Source organism: Oncorhynchus mykiss, chromosome 16 (assembly GCF_013265735.2).
Source record: "Oncorhynchus mykiss isolate Arlee chromosome 16, USDA_OmykA_1.1, whole genome shotgun sequence".
NCBI classification, from domain to species: domain Eukaryota; kingdom Metazoa; phylum Chordata; class Actinopteri; order Salmoniformes; family Salmonidae; genus Oncorhynchus; species Oncorhynchus mykiss.
The window spans coordinates 44,489,262-44,516,202 of NC_048580.1; the positions used below are offsets into that span (position 1 = coordinate 44,489,262).

General features: G+C 40.4%; 1 protein-coding gene and 1 long non-coding RNA gene across 4 annotated transcripts; one reads left to right on the forward strand and one right to left on the reverse strand.

Annotated features, from left to right (window-relative positions):
- LOC118939541 lies at positions 1-6,007 on the reverse strand. The gene is made up of 2 exons (XR_005036532.1): positions 5,964-6,007; positions 1-896 (listed from the first exon to the last, which is right to left on the reverse strand). It is a non-coding gene; the product is annotated as an uncharacterized LOC118939541 (long non-coding RNA).
- A 268-nt stretch (positions 6,008-6,275) lies between these two features.
- Positions 6,276-26,280, forward strand: c4bp (C4b-binding protein alpha chain). Of its 3 annotated transcripts, XM_021564396.2 has the most exons (13): positions 6,276-6,433; positions 6,728-6,820; positions 15,224-15,409; positions 16,638-16,734; positions 17,231-17,304; positions 17,399-17,581; positions 18,323-18,499; positions 18,758-18,874; positions 21,645-21,674; positions 22,497-22,538; positions 23,022-23,067; positions 23,646-23,720; positions 24,286-26,280. In XM_021564396.2, exons 2-12 carry the CDS (start codon positions 6,742-6,744, stop codon positions 23,704-23,706), a joined length of 1,092 nt encoding a protein of 363 aa, XP_021420071.2. In that variant the 5' UTR covers positions 6,276-6,433; positions 6,728-6,741; the 3' UTR covers positions 23,707-23,720; positions 24,286-26,280.
- Positions 26,281-26,941: the final 661 nt, after the last annotated feature.

Genomic DNA, 26,941 nt, shown 5'->3' on the forward strand with positions numbered 1-26,941 from the left:
TGAAGTATAAAGATTCTTTATTAAACCAGCCCGAGCCGACTGCACGCCCCAACACAACTTCCTTTTATCTTTTTCTTTTTTTCTCAAGGAAAGGTTTGGAAAAAAAGTTTTTTTAATAAAAAAACACATACACATTAACACACAGAAACAGTACACCCTCCATATAATTCATATATGTTTTGCTTGCACACAATGTAGCTGGGTCCCATTGTCCTGCCCCTAAGGGTCTACGTCCCTGCAGCGCACCAACCCAACACACCAACGCAGCGCACCAACCCAACACACCAACGCAGCGCACCAACCCAACACACCAAACCAACATTCAATGTTGGTTTCAGGTGTGTAAGGCCAAGACCAGAGTGTCAACCAACAGTACGGCAGACCCCCAAGACTAGGACTGAGCAGCACAGCAGCTAGGGATTGCCTAATAGGTATCTCCCATGACGTGGGCATGTTTTCAATACAGACTCCTTTTGTCGACTGTATTCCATATGGCATCCAGACCTTATGAAAGTTCCACAGTATACCCTTAGTCTTGTAATAAGTACAATCTAGTGATACATAACTTGACATTTCTTCCATCCATTGTGGGTGTAACGGCACAAGGCGAGACCCAAATGCAGACACAGGAGGCAGATGGTTGAGCTCCGATATTTATTACACCAAAAGGGGGTAGGCAAAAGGCAGGTCGGGGACAGGCGAGAGTTTATAAACCAGGTCAGAGTCCAAACAGTATCAGGCGATAGGCAGGCTCAAGGTCAGGACAGGCAGGGGTTCAGTGAACAGCTCCGAGTCCATACAGTACAAGGGGATAGGCAGGCTCGAGGTCAGAACAGGCAGAGTGGTCAGGCAGGTGGATATGGCAACAGGACAGGCAAGGTTCAAAACCAGGAGGGCTAGGAAAAAACAGAATGGGAAAACTAGGAGCTAGAAGAAACACTGGTTGACTTGGCAAGACAAACTGGCACAGAGAGACAGGAAATACACTGGGGATTAATGGGGGAAACAGGAGACACCTGGAGGTTGGTGGAGACAATCACCAAGACAGGTGAAACAGATCAGGGCGTGACAGTGGGAGGATAGCCAACGTTCCAATGAATGGCAATGCATTTCTTAGCCGCTATAAATGCTAGGTTACACAGTTTCTTCTGATAAGTCTCCAGTATCAACATTTCCAAGCAAACAAAAACAGGGAGAATCTGTACACATACTGAGATAGAAGAACATACTCTTTGACATAATTTAGCCAGCCATCACAAGACCACAACATATGAAAATATGTCCCCTTTTGTGTTTTACACTTCCAACAGAATAATTACATTTCTGTGTGTATGATATTCAGTTTCACTGGCATATAGTATGGAGTCATTTATGTCTGATTCTATGAACACGACTGGGCATTCTAACATATCTTTATCCATTCATCATCATCAACAGTGTCTTCCAGGTCTTCCTATTTATTTATTTTATTTTTATTTCACCTTTATTATTTAGTTTGTGTGTTTTTTGTTTGAAGTGCAATAGTGTAATAATCAGGTTCTCTTCTTTATAAGTGTGTTATTCTATTTGTGTGATATAGGATTTGTGCAATTTAGTTTTATTTGTGTGTTTTTGTTAGCAATAGGGTAATAATTTGATTATCTTTTTTATTTGTATTTGTATACTACAATTTGTTTCTATTTGTCTTTGTTACTTCTTTTTTATATTTATGAGTCTTATTTTTGTATATATTTATATAGTTTTAAATGTTATGATTATTTATTTGTGTTGCTCCAAATGTCGGAATAAAAATTACAGTTAGTGCAGAATGGTGCTTTTTTTGTTGGGGGCGGCTAAAGGGGGGTGGCGGGATTCGCCCAGGGAGCCATACAAGCAAGAATCGCCACTGCAGGTCATTCACCTAAGTCAAGAGGGGATTAAATATTAGCTAATGTAACATGTCAGTTACACTACTAGCTCAGCACTGGGAATACACTTGTTTGTTGTTGTCAAACAGCAGTTACCTTGCCAGCTAGATCACAACCAAAGAGTAGCCAGTTTCTGCTCTGCTTGCATTTATAACTCGGAGAACAAAAGCACTTGCACTGAGACGCAGTGCCTTAGACCGCTACGCCACTCGGGAGGCCAAGAACAGAAGTTCTTCCACACCGGTCTCGACAAGCCACATCTGTATGGACCTCGCTTTGTGCACGGGGGCATTGTCATGCTGAACCAGGAAAGGGCCTTCCCCAAACTCTTGTCACAAAGTTGGTAGCACAGTATTGTCTAGAATGTAATTGTATGCCGTAGACTTAAGAGGCCTAGCCCGAACCATGAAAAACAGCCCCAGACCATTATTCCTCCTCCACCAAATTTTACAGTTGCCACTATGCATTGGAGCAGGTAGCGTTCTCCTGGCATCCGCCAAACCCAGATTCATCCGTCGGACTGCCAGATGGTGAAGTGTGATTCATTACTCCAGAGAACATGTTTCCAACGCTCCAGAATTCAATGGTGGCAATCTTTACACCATTCCAGATGATGCTTGGCATCGGTGATCTTAGGCTTGTGAGTGGCTGCTCGGCCATGGAAAACCATTTCATGAAGTCCCCAACAAACAGTTATTGTGCTGACGTTGCTTCCAGAAGCGCTACGTGCTTCAGCACTCGGCGGTCCCGTTCTGTGAGCTCTTCAGTAAGGCAATTCTACTGACAATGTTTGTCTGTGGAGATTGCATGGCAATTTTATACACCGGTCAGCAACAGGTGTGGCTGAAGTAGCCAAATCCACTAATTTGAAGGGGTGTCCACATTATTTTTTATATATTGTGTAGTTACTCTATCATTACTAAGTATCTGTGTAACTTACTCTGAAATCTTTACATAGTGGCGCAGCCAAGCCGACAAGGTAGTGCAACGCCCCTCTTATTTGGGGAGACACCCTGCATAGCGACCATATCTTGGTTTTAAAAGGGAATTTCACCCTGAATCTCCCACGGAATATAGTCACTACTATATTAACAACATTACATTTTTGCAGTGATGTAAAGTACTTAAGTAAAAATACTTGAAAGTACTACTTAAGTAGTTTTTTTTTTAGGTATCTGTACTTTACTATTTATATTTTTGACAACTTTATACTTTTACTTTAATACATTCCTAATGAAAGTGATGTAGTCCATACATTTTCTCTGAAACCCAAAAGTACTCCTTACATTTTGAAAATGGTATAATTCACACACTTATCAAGAGAACATCCCTACTGCCTCTTATCTGGCAGACTCACTAAACACATGTTTAATTTATAAATTCTCTCTGAGGGTGAGAGCGTTCCCCTGGCTATCCGTGAAACTATAAAATGGTGCCATTTCAAGGAATTTGAAATTATTTATACTTTTATTTTTGATACTTTTGTATATTTTAGCAATTACATTTACTTTTGATACTTATTATATATATATATTTAAAACCAAATACTTTTACACTTTTACTCAAGTAGGATTTTACTGGGTGACTCACTTTAACTTGAGTCATTTTCTATTAAGGTATCTTTACTTTTACTCAAGTATGAAATTGGGTACTTTTCCTACCACTGCGTTTGTCATAAACGTTATAAACATTATCCAAACCACAAGCTAGAACGAGCACCTTTTCATTTGACATATTTTCATTGGAAAGTCTCGACTTCCTGTGTATTCGTCTGCTCATAGTGAGTCACAAAGTCAGGCATTCATGCAGCCACCGCCCCACTACGTAGGAGGGGCGTCCCCACAAACTTGCCTGGTGGTGTTGTTTACCAACAAGCACTAATATCAGAACTTCTCAAGGCACATATTTTTTTATGGTCTGTTTTTCACTCACTTTTGTCATCAAGCGCGAAAATGTGTTATCTTTCATAGTTTCTACCTACCAGAGATTTACTGTGTCAGTTCGTATATTTAGCAACGAATCAGCTGATTCGGAACATCACTGAAAGACTCTTCCGAACAAGGACAACCATATACATACCCACAAAAACGTAGGTTGGGAAATACTGAGATAGAGACTAAGCGAAATGCCACATCAATACACCGAAAGTCGTCATTCGGTGTGTCGTTCAGTGTGCGAGTCAATACAAATCACAGAAAACCTTTGTCACCTCAATAAAAGTTAACCAAAACAATATTGTGCTAGTTAGGTTGTAATCGTTTTGCTGCAGGCTACACGCATTATCGTGATGAAACGGTGAAATTATATCCAATGTTATGTAGCATGTTGGACAGAAAACGGAATACTGTGGCCCTATGTGTAATAGTATAATAGCAACATAGGCTAACACACATAAGTGTTATACTAGCCCATTTCATTACATCCATAATATTATACTCATAAAGAGATGACATAGCTGCATATCTTTTGCACGTTTCTCCTTTTCTTCTTTCCTCTTTTTCCTAAACTGGGTACCTGATGGCTTAGACCTTTTCTTATTCATTTGTGTTGATTTGGCACTCGAGCATCAATACATTACCCATCCCCCAACACTGTCAACCAAGTCAAGACTAAACCAATTCACCTTGGTGGTGTGCAAACTGGTTTTATATTATTCTTAACGATTTTGCACACACCAGAAAAAAATGCAACAATATGTCTGTGAAACTAATATTCACAGTATTATGAATGAATTGTGGTTTGTTTGGTAGCATTTCGTAGTGTGACTAATTTTACTAATTGCATTAGTACTGAACAAAGTTAGAGGTGCGCTATTTGATAGATTCCCCCGCTCCCCCTGACTCGGGCTTCCAGTGGGGAGACCTGAGGTCAACCTACCCCAGCCCCCCTCCCCATCTCATACTTCTGAATGGGAGACCATCCCAGGCAGTAGCCTGCCTAGCTCAAAAACTAGAATCAGGGCGCCCACTCCGACAAGGTTAATTGACCCACAGTCCCACACGGTGACATGATATCATTGACGTGACGTGCAAATGAGCGATAGAAAACAAATCACGCAAATGTCACCATTACAAAATAAATTGTGCGGTCGCCCTGTGCCCACGTCGCCTGTTCCTAAATCCGCCACTGCCTACTAGAATAGTCCCAGTAAGCAGAAAAAATTACGCTGAAAAGACGTCTAAAATATGTATTTTTCCAGACGTTGAAGTTCGATTTAGGTTCTGAATGAAAGGTGAAAATATGTATTTTCCGGACATTGAAATCAGGTAAATGTTAATTTCTCAATGAAAGTTGAAAATATGTCATTTATAGGTATCTATGTTTGGGCCAAATCAAGGCTGGTCCAGACTGGACCAAATCTGAAGCAAACATAGACATATTTTTATTTATTTTTTAAACCTTACACTTTTACTCAAGTATAATTTTACTGGGTTACTCTTATTTGAGACATTTTCTATTAAGGTATCTTTACTTTTACTCGAGTATGATAGTTGGGTACTTTTTCCACCACTGGAAATTGAGTAACGGTGCATATGTATGCTCCCAATGCAATTATGCAGCAATTATGAAGTCCAGTCTGTCTAATACAGCGGTCTCCAAACTTTTCTAGAATGAGATACTTAAAGATATTTTTTTTTACATGTTGTGAGCTACAAAACTAGCTTTCAAATAGGCACATTATTCTCTTCCCTGTAACTCTTCCCCAGGTACTTAGTGTACAATAGAAAGTCGTGCACTATATTTTCTGGCAATATACCTGGTAGAATAATGGTTAAACCAACTCAGAGGATCCATGTCAATGCTTAAATCTGAATACCTTTTTCAGGGATGGGGGGGATGAAATATATATATATATATATATATATATATATATATATATATATATATATATATATATATATATATATATATTGTATAATTCCCCTTTAATTGGGAATCTAGCTAGTGAGGAATGTGCTATCTAATGTGTTGATAGCAGCAGTAGTACAGAACCATTGCTCATTTAATGGCTAAATTAGCAAATGACAAATAATATATAAAAAATAACATACTTACTCATGATATACACTACTTCTGCCATGTAAGCCTACTTTGTAGTCAACGTTTAATTGAGAAGGTTTCGGGGAAAGTATTTCTGTCATCCCTCAAGATGGTTATCACATCAATTGGCGACACACAGTGATAGACAAATTGAGGCCCCTGATCTAATATATCCACAGTGGATTTCGACTGTTTATATTTATTGTAAATATAAATCATAATTGTATTTTATTTTTAAGTTATGTAACACCATTACAACCCTGTTTAGCATGTTTTAGTCAAAATATGGCATTATTCCACTCTTTGGATTAGTTTACATGGGGAACTTTTATTTTGAAGGCCAACCGCAAATTCCACTATTCTCACGAGCTACAAAACCGCCGCCAACCAGGAAATTCGCGAAATAAACGTTCATTTGCTGTTGCGAAACAGGCAGACAGAGCTGTCAGTTGAAGAAGTCGTAGCTAGACTACTTGTACAATAAGGTAAGACTATGAGTTTTCCTAATACTATAACTGATCATTATTGGACATTGTTATAGAAGAAAATGCGATGTACGCAAACACAGTAGCTAGCTAACGTTAATTAGCCATGCTAGCTAGCTCGCAGTCTCCAGTACCAGCTAGCTAACTTAGTTGTGCCTGTATTTTATTGTGAACACAGTGTGATTACGTCAAGTGGATATTGAGAAATTCATCCGTATAAGAGGGGATCAAACTTTACAGTACAGATTATCAAGCAAACCAATTCAGGAGATTGTGTGCTGCTGCTCGTTACAGGAAACGAAGACATCATGCAGCCCTCTAAAGACGTCTGTTGGTTCTTGACAATATGGATGGTCCACCTTGCCCTCATGGTTCTCACTGTTCAAGGTAGGGTCATCTACAAGCAGAACTCTATTTCTATGACTGCATGTTTTCATCCATTGGTTTGAAGCGTGTACCACATAGTTTCTAAACCCAGGGGCGCAACACTCCGAGACTTCCGGGAACGCTTTTCATATAGACCAGGGTTTGAGAATAGTTGGGGAATACCAACATTAATTTCATATTGACCCCCATTGTAAAATCGTCACCTTGGTCGTCATCGATTATTTTTGTTATACAGAAATAGCACAACATACCGATAGGCTGCAGTGTTGTTCAGGAGGAGTACATGAAGCCAGGTCAAAAATCCCAACCGATGGTTTGCAATGCTTCCATGCAGGGAAATAGAGCCAATGAAAAGACCCGAGGTAAAGTTCGTTTTATATTCGGACATTCAACATACATTAGCCAAAAGCCATTTAAAATTGTAAAAATCAATAACTAATTCATTGATTGTCACAAACATAAAAATAGACATGGTTTATTCTATAAATGACTTTTTACAACCTGTTTTGAATACAAATTCCAGTTTTGATCTGTTGGAAATGTAAATCTTTAAAATGCAATTTAAAGCTGTATAAAACATTAACTAATTCACCGTTTGTCACAAACATCAAACTATGTATGATTTATTCTATAAAGGTTTAGCATACTTTTACAACCTTTGTTTTGTGTAAACATTTCAGTTTTTGATAGAGGGCATGTAGTCCGTCTAGAGGGCATGTGGTCAAAGTTCTAAGAAGTCTGTTATACCCTATTAGAAGGGGCCTGGCATAAAATGTGCATCTTAAGTCAAATTAGATTTGGGGTCACTTAGAAATGTCCTTGTTTGTGAAAGAAAAGCAAAAACATTGTCCCTTAAAATAACATCAAATTGATCAGTAATACAGTGTAGACATTGTTAATGTTGTAAATGACTATTGTAGCTGGATAAAGCTGAGTTTTAATGGAATGTCTACATAGGTGTACAGAGGCCCATTATCAGCAACCATCACTCCTGTGTTCCAATGGCATGTTGTTAGCTAACCCGAGTTTACCATTTTAAAAGGCTCATTGATCATGAGAAAACCCTTTGCAATTATGTTAGCACAGTTAAACTGTTCTGATTTTAAAGAAGCAATAAAACTGGCCTTTAGACTAGTATCTGGAGCGTCAGCGTTTGTGGGTTCGATTACAGGCTCAAAATGGCCAGAAACGAAGCACTTCTTCTGAAACTCGTCAGTCTATTCTTGTTCTGAGAAATGAAGGCTATTCCATGCGAGAAATTGCCAAGAAACTGAAGATCTCGTACACACCGTGTACTACTCCCTCACAGAACAGCGCAAACTGACCCAAAAAATAAATCTACTGGCCCAAATCAGCACTACATAATTCAGCAGGGAGGTGTGCAACTACCATACATTTATACCCATTATACTAGTGGGTATCCCTTTCAATTCACATTCCTTGCAGAAATAACTATTTGCAAACCTTTTAAAACATCCAGAAAGACAGTGGTCTTAGAAAGGTATTTATACTTTTAAAAGACATACTTTATGTGGATGAAATAATTCTGCCAGCTTTTTAATGTCCTAGTTTTATATTTTTTTCTTTACCTCCAACTCTAAATATCCAAGTGAGCCCTTGGGGATCAGATTTACCATTATACCCATTGATCAAATGTATAACAGACAGACACTGCTCAAAAGGAGTTGTCTGTGATATGTAGACTCGCCACTTTACTAGGTTCACCACCCTATTCACGATAATAAATTGCACCTACATACACCAAGTCCCGTGGTCTTGGCTTGCTAGACACTAAAGCATGCAGAGAAGTATTCAGGTATTATGTTACTGTTTGTTAGAACTGTAGAATGTGCAAAATGACAGCACAGTCTGATGGTCTTTTGTAACTCAGAAAACCTGTTCGCCGGGGTTGGAGTAGCCAGGAGGAAGGCATGGCCAGCCGTTGAGAAATGCTTATTGAAATTTTCGATTATCATGGATTTATCAGTTGTGGCCGTGTTACCTAGCCTCAGTGCAGTGGGCAGCTGGGAGGAGTTGCTCTTGTTCTCCATGGACTTTAGTGTCCCAAAACTTTTTGCAGTTAGAGTTACAGGATGTGAATTTCTGCTTGAAAAAGCTAGCCTTTGCTTTCCTCACTGACTGCGTGTATTGGTTCCTGACTTCCCTGAACAGTTGCATATCGCGGGGACTATTCGACGCTATTGGCGGACTGCCACAGAATGTGCATATTTTCACATTTCTGTGAAATCACTGAATTAGTTATTGATATTTTTTCTGTCTTTAAATGCAATATTTGAGATTTTATGTATTTATCAAAACTGGAATTTCTACTCTAAGCAAAGGTTGTAAAAGTACACTAGACATTTATAGAATAAATCATACCTAGTTTGATTATGTCAGTGAAAACGCTATTGATTTATACTGTTTTAAATGGCATTTTATAGATGCCATAGTTATGTATTTCTATCAAGTCAACTGGAATTTCTACAAAAAAAATGTAAAACTATGCTAGACATTTATAGAATGTCATATCTGGTTTGATTTTGTGACAAACGGTGAATTAGTTATTGATTTTCAAATGGCTTTTGGAGAAGATCCGTTGAATGTCCGAATGTGCAATTTATAAAACCAACTTTACCTCTGTGTGAAAAGAAGCCTGTGGCTTCAGGCTATTTGGAGTGGGAAATGTGGGGACGCTGTGTTCAAGTAGAATACACAAACAGTGCAAATCCCCATTACCCCCCCCCCCCCCCCCCCCCAATCTACACACAGTACCCCATAATGTATTTAAAAATATATATTTAACCTTTAACTACGCAAGTCAGTTAAGAAAAAAACTCGTATTTACAATAAAAAAAATATATATAAAAAAAAATATTTAACCTTTAACCAGGTAGGCAAGTTGAGAACAAGTTCTCATGTACAATTGCGACCTGCCAAGATGAAGCAAAACAGTTCGACATACAACAACAGAGTTACACATGGAGTAAATCAAACATACAGTAGAAAAATAAGTCTGTATACAATGTGAGCAAATGAGGTGAGAAGGGAGGTAAAGGCAAAAAAAAGGCCATGGTGGCGAAGTAAATACAATATAGCAAGTAAAACACTGGAATGGTAGATTTGCAGTGGAAATAATGGGGTGCAAAGGAGCTAAATAAATAAATACAGTAGGGGGAGAGGTAGTTGTTTGTGCAAAATTATAGATGAGCTATGTGCAGTAATCTGTGAGCTGCTCTCACAAATGGTGCGTAAAGCTAGTGAGGGAGATAAGTGTTTCCAGTTTCAGAGATTTTTGTAGTTCGTTCCAGTCATTGGCAGCAGAGAACTGGAAAGAGAGCTGGCCAAAGGAAGAATTGGTTTTGGGGGGTGACCAGAGAGATATACCTGCTGGAGCACGTGCTACAGGTGGGTGCTGCCACGGTGACCAGCGAGCTGAGATAAGGGGTGGCTTTACCTAGCAGGGTCTTGTAGATGACCTGGAGCCAGTAGGTTTGGCGACGAGTATGAAGCGAGGGCCAGCCAACGAGACCATACAGGTCGCAGTGGTGGGTAGTATATGGGGCTTTGGTGACAAAACGGATGGCACTGTGATAGACTGCATCCAATTTATTGAGTAGGGTATTGGAGGCTATTTTGTAAATGACATCGCCGAAGTCAAGGATTGGTAGACTGGTCAGTTTTAGAAGGGTGTGTTTGGCAGCATGAGTGAAGAATGCTTTGTTGCGAAATAGGAAGCCAATTCTAGATTTAACTTTGGATTGGAGATGTTTGATGTGAGTCTGGAAGGAGAGCTTACAGTCTAACCAGGCACCTAGGTTTTTGTAGTTGTCCACATATTCTAAGTCAGAACCGTCCAGAGTAGTGATGTTGGACGGGCGGGCAGATGCAGGCAGCGATCGGTTGAAGAGCATGTATTTAGTTTGACTTGTATTTAAGAGCAATTGGAGGCCATGGAATGAGTGTTGTATGGCATTGAAGCTCGTTTGGTGGTTTGTTAACAGTGTCCAAAGAAGGATAATATACAGAATGGTATCGTCTGCGTAGAGGTGGATCAGCAGCAAGAGCGACATCATTGTTGTTAGAGAAATTAAATTCCTATATGTTTAATACCCAATTAAATTAATACTCAGCCCATTTCTAAGGATTTGTAAGAAACTTATTTGCATAAAATGGGCGGAGACCAGTCTCAAAATCAAGCACTAGCGTTTATTCTCGAGAGTACTAAACATGATACATTTTACAACCGGTTATAAACTGAAAATGACATCATTAGGTTTCGAACTGTCCCATCTCTCTGCCACTGCGGTACAATGGCAGTATAGTTCTTAAGCCTTCCTACATCGTCTCCCACCAATTTAGATAATTTATGACCAAGCCAAGGTCTTCCTGTGTAGATAAGCATTCTAGCAATGTCTGACGATAAGTTCATTAGTTTCTACCAAGGAACAGACAGTCATTGTTCTAATTCTTGATTACAATTACACACATGATATTCAGTACTAGGAATCAAAGAAAATTCATACATCTATACAGTAACATAATAGTATTCTGATTAGTCAGTCCTGATTGAAATGTATACATAATTGGTCATTATTGATAAAAAAAAAAATCCCTTATGTTTACAGAGAAGTCGGTCCAATAGAGACTGCCAGAGGCCTGGACAACAGGCCCTCTGATTTGACACACTGAACTCTATCAGAGAAGTAGTTGGTGAACCAGGCGAGGCAATCATTTGAGAAACCAAGGCTATCGAGTCTGCCGATGAGGATGTGGTGATTGACAGAGTCGAAAGCCTTGGCCAGATCAATGAATACGGCTGCACAGTATTGTTTCTTATCTATGGCGGTTAAGATATCGTTGAGGAACCTTGAGCGTGGCTGAGGTGCACCCATGACCATCTCTGAAACCAGATTGCATAGCGGAGAAGGTATGGTGGGATTCAAAATGGTAGGTAATCTGTTTGTTGACTTGGCTTTTGAAGACCTTGGAAAGGCAGGGTAGAATAGATATAGGTCTGTAGCAGTTTGGGTCAAGAGTCCCCCCTTTGAAGAGGGGGATGACCACAGCTGCTTTCTAATCTTTGGGAATCTCAGACGACAGGAGAGGTTGAACAGGCTAGTAATAGGGGTTGCAACAATTTCGGCAGATAATTTTAGAAAGAAAGTGTCCAGATTGTTTAGCCCGGCTGATTTGTAGGGGTCCAGATTTTGCAGCTCTTTTAGAACATCAGCTGACTGGATTTGGGAGAAGGATAAATGGGGAAGGCTTGGGCGAGTTGCTGTGGGCTGTGCAGTGCTGTTGACCGGGGTAGGGGTAGCCAGGTGGAAAGCATGGCCAGCCGTAGAAAAATGCTTATTGAAATTCTCAATTATAGTGGATTTATCGGTGGTGACAGTGTTTCCTATCCTCAGTGCAGTGGGCAGCTGGGTGGCGTTCTTATTCTCCATGGACTTTTACTGAGGAGTGGCTTCCGTCTGGCCACTACCATAAATGCCTGATTGGTGGAGTGCTGCAGAGATTGTTGTCCATCCTGCATCTGTGCACAAACTCAATTTAACCTTGCACTATTTCTAAACAATGTCAACTTTGGCAAAGTCTATGAAACTTAGTACATTGTGTTCGTAACTGATTATAGTTTTGGTAACATAAAAATGTATTGATCAGATGTTTCATTGATGAGAAAATGTGCAGAATGTCAGCCCAGTTTCACTCCTGGCTTTCTGTCCGACTCCCACACGCTACCACAAGAACTGGTCCCGAACCCAACCACAGTCCTGCAATGTTATTTTAGGTGTACAGTACCAGTCAAGTTTTAGAACACCTACCCATTCAATGGTTTTTCTTTATTTGTATTATTTTCCACATTGTAAATTAATAGTGAAGACATCAAAACTATGAAATAACACATATGGAATCATGTAACCAAATGTTTTAAATAAAAATATATTTTATATTCTTCAAATAGCCACCCTTTGCCTTGATGACAGCTTTGCACACTCTTGGCATTCTCTCAACCAGCTTCATGGGGTAGTCACCTGAAATGCATTTCAATTAACAGGTGTGTCTTGTTCATTTTGTGAAATGTATTTTCTTAATGCATTTGAGCCAATCAGTTGTGTTGTGACAAGGTAGGGGTGGTATACAGAAGATGGCCCTATTTGCTAAAAGACCAAGTCCATGTTATGGCAAGAACAGCTCCGATAAGCAAAGAGAAATGACAGTCCATCATTACTTTAAAACATTAAGGTCAGTCCATCTGCAAAATGTCAAGAACTTTGAAAGTTTCTTCAAGTGCAGTCGTAAAAACCATCAATTGCTATGATGAAACTGGCTCTCATGAGGACCGCCACAGGAAAGGAAGACCCAGAGTTACCTCTGCTACAGAGGTTAAGTTCATTAGTTACCAGCCTCAAATTGCAGCCCAAATAAATGCTTCAGAGTTCAAGTAACAGACACATCTGAACATCAACTGTTCAGAGGAGACTGCGTGAATCAGTCCTTCATGGTCGAATTGCTGCAAAGAAACCACTGTTAAAGGACACCAACAGGACAATGACCCACAACACACCTCCTGGCCGTATAAGGGTTATTTGACCTTTTGACCAAGGAGAGTGATGGAGACCGTATCAGATGACCTGGCCTCAACCCAATGGAGATGGTTTGGGATGAGTTGGACTGCAGAGTGAAGGAAAAGCAGCCAACAAGTGCTCAGCATATGTGGGAACTCCTTCAAGACTGTTGGAAAAGCATTCCAGGTGAAGCTTGTTGAGAGGATGCCAAGTGGGTGCAAAGCTGTCATCAAGGCAAAGAGTGGCTACTTTGAAGAATATAAAATATATATTTTTTAATAAAATTAAACTTTCTTCTTTCGCATAATCAAGTGGCCTATTTTAGGACGCAAATATGGGTATTCAGACACAGCCGGTGTCTACTGGTGTCCTAGCTAGCTTCTTCTGCAGGGTTTATCAGTGGTTGGCATCCAACGTTATGTACTGGAGCACCCCCAATAGAAGCATAAGGAGGAGTTCCGTACAGAGATGCCCACATGCAGGAACGCCCTTACTTACGAGCCGCAATTACGCCCTTCTCGACCGGGTTAGAAATTTGGCAAGTCTGAAGTGAAACATTCGAAAGGCAACCTAGATTCAAGCCAATGTCTTTTATATAGCTGAGCCTGTCATTAACTACAACCGTGTGAAAGTGACACTGACACGTAAAATTTTTGTTAAGAACAACTTTATATGGAATAGCAGTGCCTTTTCATTTGACGGCCTGCACTGGTAGACCTGACGAGGCGTTTCTTCGCGTGAGCGATGCTAGCTAACGTTGCCATGACATTGCTTAATTTTTTAAATTTTTTTTTAACCTTTTTATTTAACTAGGCAAGTCAGTTAACAATTTACAATGACGGACGACGCTGGGCCAATTGTGCGCCGCCTTATGGAACTCCCAATCCCGGCCAGTTGTGATGCAGCCTGGATATCTTCATACTGTCTTTGCTTATACCGTCTATGGTTTGAATCATTGTCTCACGTCAGATTGCGTGACAGCCGTCTGCACTGATAGTGTACTGAAATTCTATCAAATAACACAAATTAGTTTTCGTTATAGTTAATTTTCTGATTAGTGTGCCGAATTCTGCAGCACAGATAACGGTTCTAGCTGCGACGTCATCGCGTTGGCCAAACGTTACAAAGCAGTGAGACAGTGCCAGTTGTCAGTCAGATGCATGATGATTTCTAAGAACAGTCCCGTATCTTTAGTGGCATACAACTTCATCAACAAGCTGGCAAACTAGCTACCGTAATGGCCATTCAAACAAGCTAGCACAAGGCTGCTAGCTGGGGCAAGAGGAGCTGATCAAGCATGTCTTTCTGTAGGAGCCAGCAAAGAGAGAAATTCTGGTCTACTTAACGGGGTGGGTCTCCTATAGACACCAATGCAATAGTAACTGAGTCTGATCTACTTAGTTCATTTGCCTTTAATTGAACCAGAAAAAAACAGTGGGGTGTCTCGCTTCCACTTCCGTCTCTGGTAACCAGTGTGTTATATCTGCGTGATTTTCAAAACTAAGAACTAGTGTTTGGAAAATGAGCAAAATCTCAACATTTTTGACTTGGAAACCCACTGTAAAAAAATGAGCTCAGAGCTTCCTACTTGGAATAATCAACCAATAGGAAGGAAGCTCTACGCAAAACACGTACGTAAATGTTAACCCTTCGAGTGTATGAGTTGTCTTGAAAGCACCATGAGTTCCACGTTTAGTTAGACACATGGCTCCTGGCAACTGCGTGTCGGGTTAGAATGACCCCATCTGACATGAGACAATGTGGGTTTTGAAGGTGTTGTCTCCAGTATTTGTCCACCTTGGTCATTCAATTTTGTCTCCTTTGTTTTCAGGTCAAGAGTGCTCCAAACCCATACTGTTAGAAGGGTCAAACATGGTTTTTACATCAACTCAAGAGACATTTGGAGATGGAACAAAAGCAAGTTTTGAGTGTTCAACTGGATATGCCAGTGCTGGAGGGTCTCGATCAGTCATCTGTACTGCTGGCGTGTGGAGTACAGTGACACTGACATGCGAATGTAATTCCAATAATTTTATTTTTTATTGTGCTAAAAAGTTAGGCCATATTCCTGTAAATGTTTTTAGTTCTAAAAATAAATAGTCGCCCACTCTATATAAGCTCCCAGTAATTTATTGGGTAAACCACCAATGTTTCAGTATCACTGTGCCTTCTTCAGGGTAAACAACGCATAGCTGAACACCGCAGCTCAATCAGGTGCAAGAACACTGACTACCCAGTAGCCGCTCACTTTGTTTGAGCTAACCATCCTATTTCTTCCCTCAAATACAAAAGAGGTATCGAGCATGTTCCCCTACCAAGGAGAGGAGATAACATTGAGACCCTACTACTACAGAGGAAAGGCCTACTGGATCTCCTATACAAAAAATACTAGTGGTCTGAATGTTGACTTGGACCTCGGGCCCTTTTTAATAAACAAGTCCCCCTTTTTTTATGACCAGGTCTGCTAAATGAACGTATTCTTTCCACAGCTTATCAGCGTGCACCCAAGATGTTCCCTGGTAGAGATGCTTATTATGCATTGCGTTTGAACCAAAGGATTGCATGTGACTAAGATTAAATTAATTGGAAACAATTAAATCTATATATGAAATAGTAAAATGCATTTTCATGTTAATACTATGTACAATATCTAATCATGTTGTAATATGATGAAAACAATAGCCTACTATATTTAACATGTTGTAAACTATTGTCTTTTAACAGTAACTTTTTCATCCTCAGCACCCTAATTACTATGACATACCCCTCACTAGTCATTGGTTGCATTAATTGCACTGGCTGTTTATATAACCTGTTCAAGCATTCATGATATTACCCTGAAGAAGGCACAGTGATCTAGAAATGTCGGTTTACCCAATATATTGCTGGGAGCTTGTGTATACAGTGTGCAACTATTTTATTTATTTTTATAGCCTATAGTTTACTCGCCGTTAGTCCGCACCTCCTAACTCTTTTGGGTATGCACCAGCTCATGCTTTTCACTAAACAGTTTTTACCCACCCACTCACAACTTGATATATTCATTGCCCATTCATAAAACTCACTGAAAAAGTAGGCTAACCTGGAATCTGGACCTGTTTTCTTTCAACATTCCACTCCTTGCCACTCCATGTCATGTTTGGCATATGACACAGAGTGGCAAGGAGTGGAATGTTGGCACAAAACAGGTCAGGCTAGCCTACATTTGTTCCGTACATGACTCTTTTTCTTTATGGTTGTTTCAGTAAGGTCGTGTGGCTCACCAGGAGAAGTGATGAACGGCCGATATAATCTCTCAGGGGTTCTGTTTGGCGCCAGGGCTGTTGCTTTCTGTGACACTGGGTCAGTGCAAGGCTATTTGCCTCATATCTCTCTCTCTCTGTCTCTGTGTCTCTCTCTCTCTCTGTGTCTCTCATAGGGCTGAACCATAGAGAGAGCACTCATCTTTGTATCTGTGCCATTATAGCATCTGTGACCACTACGTTTTAAAGTTGTCCATTTTTATTCTTCTTCACTGGGCTCCCAACTCATAGGAATCCCCACCCAGTTGGCTATTTTAAAATGCTGGAAGCCCTTATTGGCAATGTCCATGATGAGTCTGTCTTCATGGGCTGAACTGAGTTCTTTAACATGCCAACTGTCCATTTGTAGGCCTGATTTTATGATTTCCAGATTGGCCCTAATCAAACTTCCCCTCCCTAAAAGCTGAAGGAAATGTTTAATGTTTATCCTATGATCTTCCTTTACTATCTTGCTTAAGGTCAGAGCCGTCTCTGTTGTAACCCTTGTTATCCTTAAAGCAATACTCCAAATACTGTCTAATCTTTCTCTTTTTCAGCTATTTGCTTGTGGGCAGCGGTGTAAGGAACTGTATGGTCGAAGGCTGGGATGGCAGAGTTCCTGTATGTGAAGGTTAGTCAAGTGAAAATAACAATATCTTGAAACAGTTCTATGCTTGTGCCAAGATCAAAACTGTTCATAACTGCTGTTGTGTTCTACTCTGCAGTGGTGAAGTGTGGAAAGCCCCCCACCATTGTCAACGGTGGACTTGTTATCCCACCTGATGAAGTGTACCACTATAGAAGTGTTGTGGAATATAGCTGTGAGAAGGAATTCACTCTGGTTGGAACTAAATCCATAGTCTGTGAAAAGGAAGGAGAATTCCAGCCAGCTCCACCGGAGTGTAAAAGTACGTTGAAAGCTTGCCTTTTTCCCCCCTTCTGTTTTAAACAGTCATAATTATTGTTGTTGACAAGACATAGAACTGTTCGTATGAACCTGTTCACACTGATAAGATTAACCCACCATTCCTAGGCCGTCATTGAAAATAAGAATGTGTTATTAGTTAGCCTAGTTTTATAAAGATTAAATAAAGGTGTTAAAAATAAATAAATAAAAAAGATTTAAAAAAAGATTAGAAATATCACAGTATCTAGCCTGATAATACAGATGTATATGAGACAGCCTAAGGAGCGGTCTGAACAGTGGACACCCTAATGCAGGGCTGCCCAACCCTCTTCCTGGAGCTCTACAGTCCTGTGGGTTTTCAGTCCAACCCTAATTTAACACACCCGATTCTACTTCTTAGCTGCGCAACAAGATCTTAACTAGCTGAATCAGATATGCTAAATTAGGGTTGGACTGAAGACCTACTGGACAGTAGATCTCCAGGAAGAGTTATGTGCAGCCCTGCCCTAATGTGTACTATACACTTAAAACCATGATGCAGCATTGAGCCCAGGGGAAATTAGTTAAAAAAATATAGCCTATTTTATTGAAAAGATTAGTTGCATGATATACATAAATAGGTGGTTATAACAACATGGTGTTTATATTGCTTCAAGTAGCCTAAAACCAACAAATAAGAGACTTGGGCCACCTTTACTTCACAACCATAGAGAATAAACATCTCTTTTGTTTACATCTGCAGTGGTTTCATGTCCTGCTCCTGTTGTTGAGAATGGCGTTAGGATTGAAGGTCGTCTGCCCCCCTACAAGCACAAGTCTTTTGTGACGTATAAGTGCAACGATGGATATAAGATGATTGGAGAGGCCAGTCTGACATGTGAAATAGAAGGCTGGTCAGCTCCTACTCCCACATGCAAAGGTAAGACTTGTTTCAGTGTGTTACTTAACATACTTTATCCTGTATTTTGGATCAGATATTTTGTGCGTCATTTGGTATTTAGTGCCAGATGACCAATGTGTCAGCAAACTGACTTTCTGAATTGAATTGATATCATATAAACATATAGAGAATATTTTGATATGACAATATGGTATGTGGAGGGATAACAACAGTACATTGATGTGACAGACTGGACAAGAATAGTTATTGGCCTAATTGCATTGCATGCCTTTATAGCCCTTCCGACGACAACAAAGCCCCCTACTACTACTACTACTACTACTACTACCACTACTACCACTGCTACTACCACAACAGCTACTACCACTGCTTCAAAGAAAACCACAAACCAAGGTACAGTCCATTTTGATACTGCTTGGCACAATCAGTGAGCTACAAAAGTATTGGGATAGTGAACATTTTTGTTGTTTTGGATTTGAAATGATACAATGTCATAGAAATGAATGGTAAATAATGTATTGTGTCATTTCGGAGTCACTTTTATTATAAATAAGAATGTTTTTTTAGTTTTACCCCTTTTTCTCCCCAATTTCGTGGTATCCAATTGTTGTCTCATCGCTACAACTCCTGTACGGGCTCGGGAGAGACGACGGTTGAAAGTCATGCGTCCTCCGATACACAAGCCGCGCTGCTTCTTAACACGGCGCGCATCCAACCCGGAAGCCAGCCGCACCAATGTGTCGGAGGAAACACCGTGCACCTGGCAACTTTGGTTAGCGCGCACTGCGCCCGGCCCGCCACGGGTATCCCTGGTGCGCGATGAGACAAGGACATCCCTACCGGCCAAGCCCTCCCTAACCCGGACGACGCTAGGCCAATTGTGCGTCGCCCCACGGACCTCCCGGTCGCGGCCGGTTACGACAGAGCCTGGGCGCGAACTCAGTCTCTGATGGCACAGCTGGCGCTGCAGTACAGCGCCCTTAACCACTACGCCACCCGGGAGGCCAAGAATATGTTTTTAAACACGTTTACATTAATGTGGATGCTACCTTGATTATATGGATAATCCTGAATGAATTGTGAAGAATGATACAATAACGGGAGGTTAGCACTGTGCGTCTTAATTGTTTCACTCGTCATTATTCACGATTCATTCAGGATTTTCCGTAGTCATGGTAGCATCCACATGAATGTAGAAACACTCCCTTTTGACAAAATCGCAATAATATTTTTGCACTAGTTGGCTGAACCTGCACGAAAACTCCTTCATAGCTTGTTTTCCATCTTTTTAAATGGGAGCAAATTTGTTTTCAGCACTTTGATTTGACTGATCAACATTCGTTTTCTCATGGCTCTGGCGTCCCTCTGCAATATGTTTGGGACATTGAATCGTAATAAAATCACAGTATCTAATCGCAAGACGTATGGAATCTTGAGAATCGCAATACATATCGTATCGCCACCTAAGTATTGCAATATCGTATCGTGAGGTTGTTGACAATTCCCAGCCTCTCTCTGTCACACACACACACACACACACACACAAACTTGTCATAACACTAGAAGTACAATATTGTCTGACGCTGAGAACTAACTTAGTGAAAGATGTCCTCATTAGTGGCTTTCCCGCCTTCCATGTATACAGTACCAGTCTAAAGTTTGGACATACCTACTCATTCCAGGGTTCTTTATTATTTTCTATATTGTAGAATAATAGGGAAGGTATCAAAACTATGAAATAACACATGGAATCATGTAGTAACCAAAAAAGTGTTAAACAAATATTTTTGATGACAGCTTGGCACACTCTTGGCATTCTCTCAACCAGCGTTCTCCTGGCATCCACCAAACCCAAATTTGTCTGTTGGACTGGCAGGTGGTAAAGTGTGATTCAACACTCCAGAGAACGCGTTTCCACTTCTCCAGAGTTCAATGGCGGTGAGCTTTACACAAATCCAGCCGATGCTTGTCGATTTTAGGCTTGTGAGCGGCTGCTTGGCCATGGAAACCCAGTTCATGAAGCTCCCGACAAACAATTATTGTGCTGACGTTGCTTCCAGTGGCAGTTTGGAACTCGGTAGTGAGTGTTGCAACCGAGGATAGATGGTTTTACACGCTTCAGCACTCGGAGGTCCCGTTCTGTGAGCTTGTGTGGCCTACCACTTTGCGTGTTGTTGCTCCTAGACGTTCCCACTTCACAATAACAGCACTTACAGTTGAATGGGGCAGCTCTATCAGGGCAGAGATTTGACGAACTGCTTTGTTGGAAAGGTGGCATCCTATGACTGTGCCACGTTGAAGGTCACTGAGCTCTTCAGTTAGGCCATTCTTCTGTGTGTGTGGACCAGAAGTCCCCACAAGAATAGTAAACCAAAAATGTTTTGACCAACTGGGGACAGTTGGTTCCCAAAAGGTCAAATGCTATTTGTAGGTGGTTTAGGGTTAGGATTAGGATTAGGAGATAGGGTTAAGGGTACAGGGTACAGGTTGGGGAAAATAGGATTTTGAATGGGACTGAATTGTATATCCCCACAAGGTTGGCTGTGCAAGACTGTGTGTGCGTGCTCGCCAGGACTAGACATGAGTGCTGCAGCTCTGTGGTAAAACATGATTATTTACTAGCATAACAACTGCCACCGTTAATGCAGTAAAGGTTGGATGGACATTTTTTTTTTTTGCTTGTTACAACACTAAAATCAGCTTTCAAACAAGTTCTACTCAATGGCCGAGTCTACCAGCATCAATGGAGCATTCACGACCCATCCCCAGTCCATGTAGTGGGCGGGGATACCTGGCCGTACTTCTGAGTATGAACCTCAACTGTCGCAACATGAATGGAAATGGGTGTAGGTGAAAGCTGGTGGCGTTGATATTTGGCAGTCTCTGCCACGTACACAGGCTTGCAGTGCATAGCCTCCAGATTGCGAGCCTGAAAACTAGGGCAAAGCAGTTGGCTAGGTACTGCTCTGTTTCAGCTGTCGTGGGAAGCCCAGCAGTTTGGAGGAGGAGGTGCTTTTCCTGTACCCTTGAGTGCCATGCATACAGGGACCTTTTGAAGTGTTTGGATCCTTTTTTTTGTACATTTGATTGTTGGATTCAAATAAAGTATTTGTGTGTGTGTGTGTGTGTGCGCAAACCTTAATATCTCTTCTTTGTGTTACAGATCGCCTACCTGGTCCCCCTGATGCCAAAAGTAAGCGGTCACCCAGTTTTTACCTATTGATGTTACAACAGTTAGCTCTCATCCGTACATGTTGTACAGTGTATGATGTTACAACAGTTAGCTCTCATCCGTACATGTTACAACAGTTAGCTCTCATCCGTACATGTGTATACACTGTACAACATGTACGGATGAGAGCTAACTGTTGTAACATCATACACTGTACAACATGTACGGATGAGAGCTAACTGTTGTAACATATGATGTTACAACAGTTAGCTCTCATCCGTACATGTTACAACAGTTAGCTCTCATCCGTACATGTTACAACAGTTAGCTCTCATCCGTACATGTTACAACAGTTAGCTCTCATCCGTACATGTTACAACAGTTAGCTCTCATCTGTACATGTTACAACAGTTAGCTCTCATCCGTACATGTTACAACAGTTAGCTCTCATCCGTACATGTTACAACAGTTAGCTCTCATCCGTACATGTTACAACAGTTAGCTCTCATCCGTACATGTTACAACAGTTAGCTCTCATCCGTACATGTTACAACAGTTAGCTCTCATCTGTACATGTTACAACAGTTAGCTCTCATCCGTACATGTTACAACAGTTAGCTCTCATCCGTACATGTTACAACAGTTAGCTCTCATCCGTACATGTTACAACAGTTAGCTCTCATCCGTACATGTTACAACAGTTAGCTCTCATCCGTACATGTTACAACAGTGTATGATCTCTTTGATGGTTCAAGCAGTGTTTAGGCTATTTAGTGATGATTCATCTTCACTGCAAATTCATGATGGCATCTTCCTTCCCTCGTTTGTTTGTTTCTCTTACAGACCACACTTGGATCATATTAGGGAGTGTCCTAGGTGTACTTGGTAAGTTGCAATGGATAATGACAGTAACAGTGCAACATGGTGACCTGTTAAATCAAGTCATACCATCTTCTCCAAAACAAGTTCCAAGAATTGTATTATATTCCATCTTATGAAGACGAACGGGATAAGCAGTATTTTTGGTTTTATGTTGGAACATTTTAAAATCTAGTCATCGTGCAACAATGTTGACTCGATCATTTATTTTCTAGCATATGCTCACCAATGTATTTTTATTACCTAGGTAGTATTCTGTTCAAGCCTTTTCTTGCAGGACAGACATTAAGCTATTTGTAATACATTTCTATTGTTACTGGTATACAAACCTATAACAATACCCCTTTCTGTTGTCATCCCATTATTTATTAATGTGGTTCACAGTAAGGAGAAGGAATGTTGTGGTTTTAAAATCTATACAAGTAAAAATGAAGTACTTCATATGTTAAACAAAATAATACCTTATAAACGTCTCCTTTTTCTTTCTAGTCGTTGGTTCTATTATAGTATTTATAATCTACAAATATAAAGCACGGTAAGAAATTCTTATTTCATTAACTAACATCCAATTCAAGGCTTGTTTCCTGTCATGGCTCCTCCCTCTTTTCTTTGCGCTCACTAAAACAACTGTTGTTCAGTTTCGTGTGTTCTTTTGAGTTCTTGCTGCTGTTATAGCCACCTATGCTGCTTCAGCTAAATGCTGCATGCTTTATATTTGCAAAGCTTTCTGGTGTTTAACATCAATATACACACACCAGCCACAGTAGTGGAGCTGCAAAGTAAACGCAATGGCCATTTTGTCCCAGAAGTCTTCTAGTGTTCTTAAACATTGAGCTAGTTGGTGTGTCTGTCGTTGAAGAGGTCCAGAGGGGTTGTCACACACATGGCAGGCAAGGGTGGCAGATTGATGAGACCAATGGGTTTGGCCTAGTCTGGTATCCATAACATTCTACTCCTTACCACTCTGTGCCATATAGCAAACCGTTTGGCATAGGACATGTGGCAAGGAGTGGCTTGTCTGCACAAAACACGTCTGAGTTCCACGCTAGGGTTGGCCTCCTGGTCACCCAGAAATACAGACATGGTGACCAGTGCTCGACTTTTGTGTTACAGCTCTCGAGTTGGATACTCAGGAAATGTGGCCACTAGTAACTCTGAAGACAGAGAGTTGTAGCACCCTTGGCCACGGTAAGAAGATGGACTTCTGAGCTCACCGTTTTTATTTAATTTTCTTTAATAAGAAGTCGGCGTTCCAATTCATCCCAAAGGTGTTCGATGGGGTTGAAGTCAGGGCTCTGTGCAGGCCAGTCAAGTTCTTCCACACCGATCTCAACAAGCCATTTCTGTATGGACCTCGCTTTGTATTAAAATAAGATGGAATAAAAAAATATGGGTGATGTGATTGAGTATGATTTAGCAGTGAAATGCTAAATGTTTTTATTTTGATGGGTGTGCATCACTGAGCTCTTCAGTAAGGACATTGTACTACCAATGTTTGTCTATGGAGATTGCATGATTGTGTGCTCGATTTTATACACCTGTCCGCAACGGGTGTGGCTGAAATAGCCAAATCCTCTAATTTGAAGGGGGGTCCACATACTTTTCAATATATATTGTATGTGTCAAAGTCCAACAGATTTATCCCGTTTTATGTTCCACAGGTCCACCCATCCACACAGAGAATGTGTGGAAATAAATGTAAAATTTATTTTCTGGGGTTGTCTTAACTGTATTTTTTTGTTTTCTTTTTCAGTACCAAGTCTTCTGATTTGCTTTAGTCTCCTGTTGCATCCTTGAGAAGGGAGTCACAGTGAACATGCTGCTGTGATTTAATGCACTACCCTCCTGCTTATGAATGTAGCAGCCCCTCCCAAACACCGGTTTCATATCCTTTCAAAGGAAGTTCTATTACGTGATTGTTTAGAAACCTCATGATGAAGAATGAATTGGTTCACTCTCATTTGGAAGCTTGTGCTTAATGAGTGACCTAACCTGATTATTCAAAAACTATTTGTTTCCAGTGTACTTCACAAATATCTCTTTATCTAAGCCTGCTTTCTCATTGCCAACATTCTTAGTTACAATTCTCCCCTTTAGGGCAACCCTGCATCACAAAGCCAGTTTTGCCCCCTTTGAAATAAAGAATTTGAAGGAAATCATATTTATTAAAATGTCCAACAAGATTCCCCTGTGTATTTATTTGGATAGTGAAGCTAAAACTTGGCTCTGTACTGAAAAACAGCTTGTATCTTTAAGGCTATCAGACGATCAGCCAACAACCATCTCCTGTAGTTGGAGTAGTAAGTAGTACTCCTGGAGTAAGTAAGAGACAAAGAAAGCTCACACACCTCCATACACATAGTCACCATACTCACATATATACACATACATACCAGTGGAGCCTCCTCAGAGGAGGACCATCCTTAGTGAATGTATTCTTTTTCAAATAGAGACATTAGAGGTTATCCTCTTTAGATAAAACTATACTAAATATGTTCACGTCATGCAATGATTTATATACACACACTGTTTTGCACTGAAGGTCTACAGAAGCCGCAACAACAATGGTGTAGCCTGAGGACAACTACTTTCTGTCCTCTGGGTACATTGACTTCAATTATGATATGACGCTTTGCCTGGTTGTGATCGCTGATGTCCACATGTGAAGGTGAGAGGAGGAGCGTGCGTAGATGCGAGATGATGATGATGATAATAAAAGGGTTCGTGCTGTTTGTATGTGGCGGCTATGAAAATGAACTGTTTGCGTGTGATCAGGTCTATTCCGACAATTCTGTTTAAAAAAAATTCTAAGACTGAAGCAAACTGAACAAAGTGGGAATAAACATACCTGAATTTGTTCAATATAAACTATTTTGCAACTGTTGGACTAATGATCACATCCTAGATCAGCTAGATGCAGGCAAGAGTGTGCAAAGCGGTATTGAATGTGTCAAGGTCTGTCACCTTGATTACTCTAATTTCTCTTGACCCGTGCGCCTACTTTGTAAACTTACATTCATAGGCTAGGTTGTAGCAACCTCATGATGGGTATAGGGGAAAATTGAGAATCATGTTGTAGCCTAAACCTATCGCTGTCACATTGAACTAGGTGAATGGAATATGAATTAGTCATCCAATATGCTGTAATAGAAATAATGACATGCTCGCACATAAAAAAATACAATTATAATTCTTCCCTCATCTTAAATGGCACAGACCACCACTGATATACATACACACACACACAGCCAACGCTGCTGTCCCATGTATATAGAGACATTAAACACTGGACCATTTCTTTTATACTGTTTTCACCCTGTGTGTTCATATACTGTATTCTTCACATTGCTCATTCTAATAGATCTACTACTGTGCGTTGCATTTTTGCTACACTGTTTTGCACACCGCCTGTATTTATCAACTGATTTCTTGACATAGTTCACTGTAATAAATCTACTGCTCTACATATTCTTAGTGTGTGTGTGTATATATATATATATATATATATATATATTGGTTTATATACACAGATTGAATTTGGATTACTGATTAGTGTTATTTGGGTTGTTAACTGGATTCATCCTGTCATTTGTGATTTCTTGTTTCAAATTTGTTCTTATTTGTGTACTTGCTTGACATTTTTTACAGCACTGTTAGGAGCCAGTAACACAAGCATTTCGATGTACCTGCGATAACATCTGCTAAACTGTGTATGCGACCAATAAACTTGGATTTGATCTTTCTAGTCCCCCCATTTCAAGGTGTCATAAGTATTTGGACAAATTAATTTGTGTGTTAAAGATATGCTCCGGAACTTTGGCGACTAAGTATTTTTTTTTACTTCCTGCTTTGGACTGGATGTGTCGACGTGTAGTTCATACATGCATAATCTATGAGCAGAATTACTGTTTTACCTCAATTATCCAAGAAATCCCTAGTTTTGAAAGCAACAGTTTTTCTGGAAGATGTGCATTTTCCTCCACGTGAGCCAGCCCCCTACCAATTCAAGTTCAACCAATGAGCTTCAGCCCCTCGCCATATCAGTGACAGCTATACTTCAGAAGTATACAAAAGTACTGGAGAATCCCTTTTGAAAGTAGTCATGTTTTTTGGATGCATTTGCAGTTTGTTTTTGTCTCGGATGATGTTGTGCCCAATCGAAAATATATATTTTTTTCCAAAACAAGAATATCTAACCACTTGGATGCTACTGTGATTATGGATCATCAAGAATGAATCTTGAATATCAAATAAAATTGTATTTGTCACATGCTTTGTAAAGAACAAGTGTAGACTAACTGCTTACTTACTTATGGGCCCTTCCCAACAATGCAGAGAGAAAAATAATAACACAATGAATAAACACAACGATAAAAGAGGAAAGGGGGGAACCTAGTCAGCTGTACAAC

What these genes read in the sequence shown, in the direction of transcription:
- c4bp (XM_021564396.2), top strand. Translation starts at nt 6,742, where the DNA reads ATGCAGCCCTCTAAAGACGTCTGTTGGTTCTTGACAATATGGATGGTC. An exon ending in TGGTCCCCCTGATGCCAAAA is followed by an intron (nt 21,675 to 22,496) that starts GTAAGCGGTCAC and finishes TTTCTCTTACAG; the next exon opens with ACCACACTTGGATCATATTA. An exon ending in ATCTACAAATATAAAGCACG is followed by an intron (nt 23,068 to 23,645) that starts GTAAGAAATTCT and finishes TTTGTGTTACAG; the next exon opens with CTCTCGAGTTGGATACTCAG.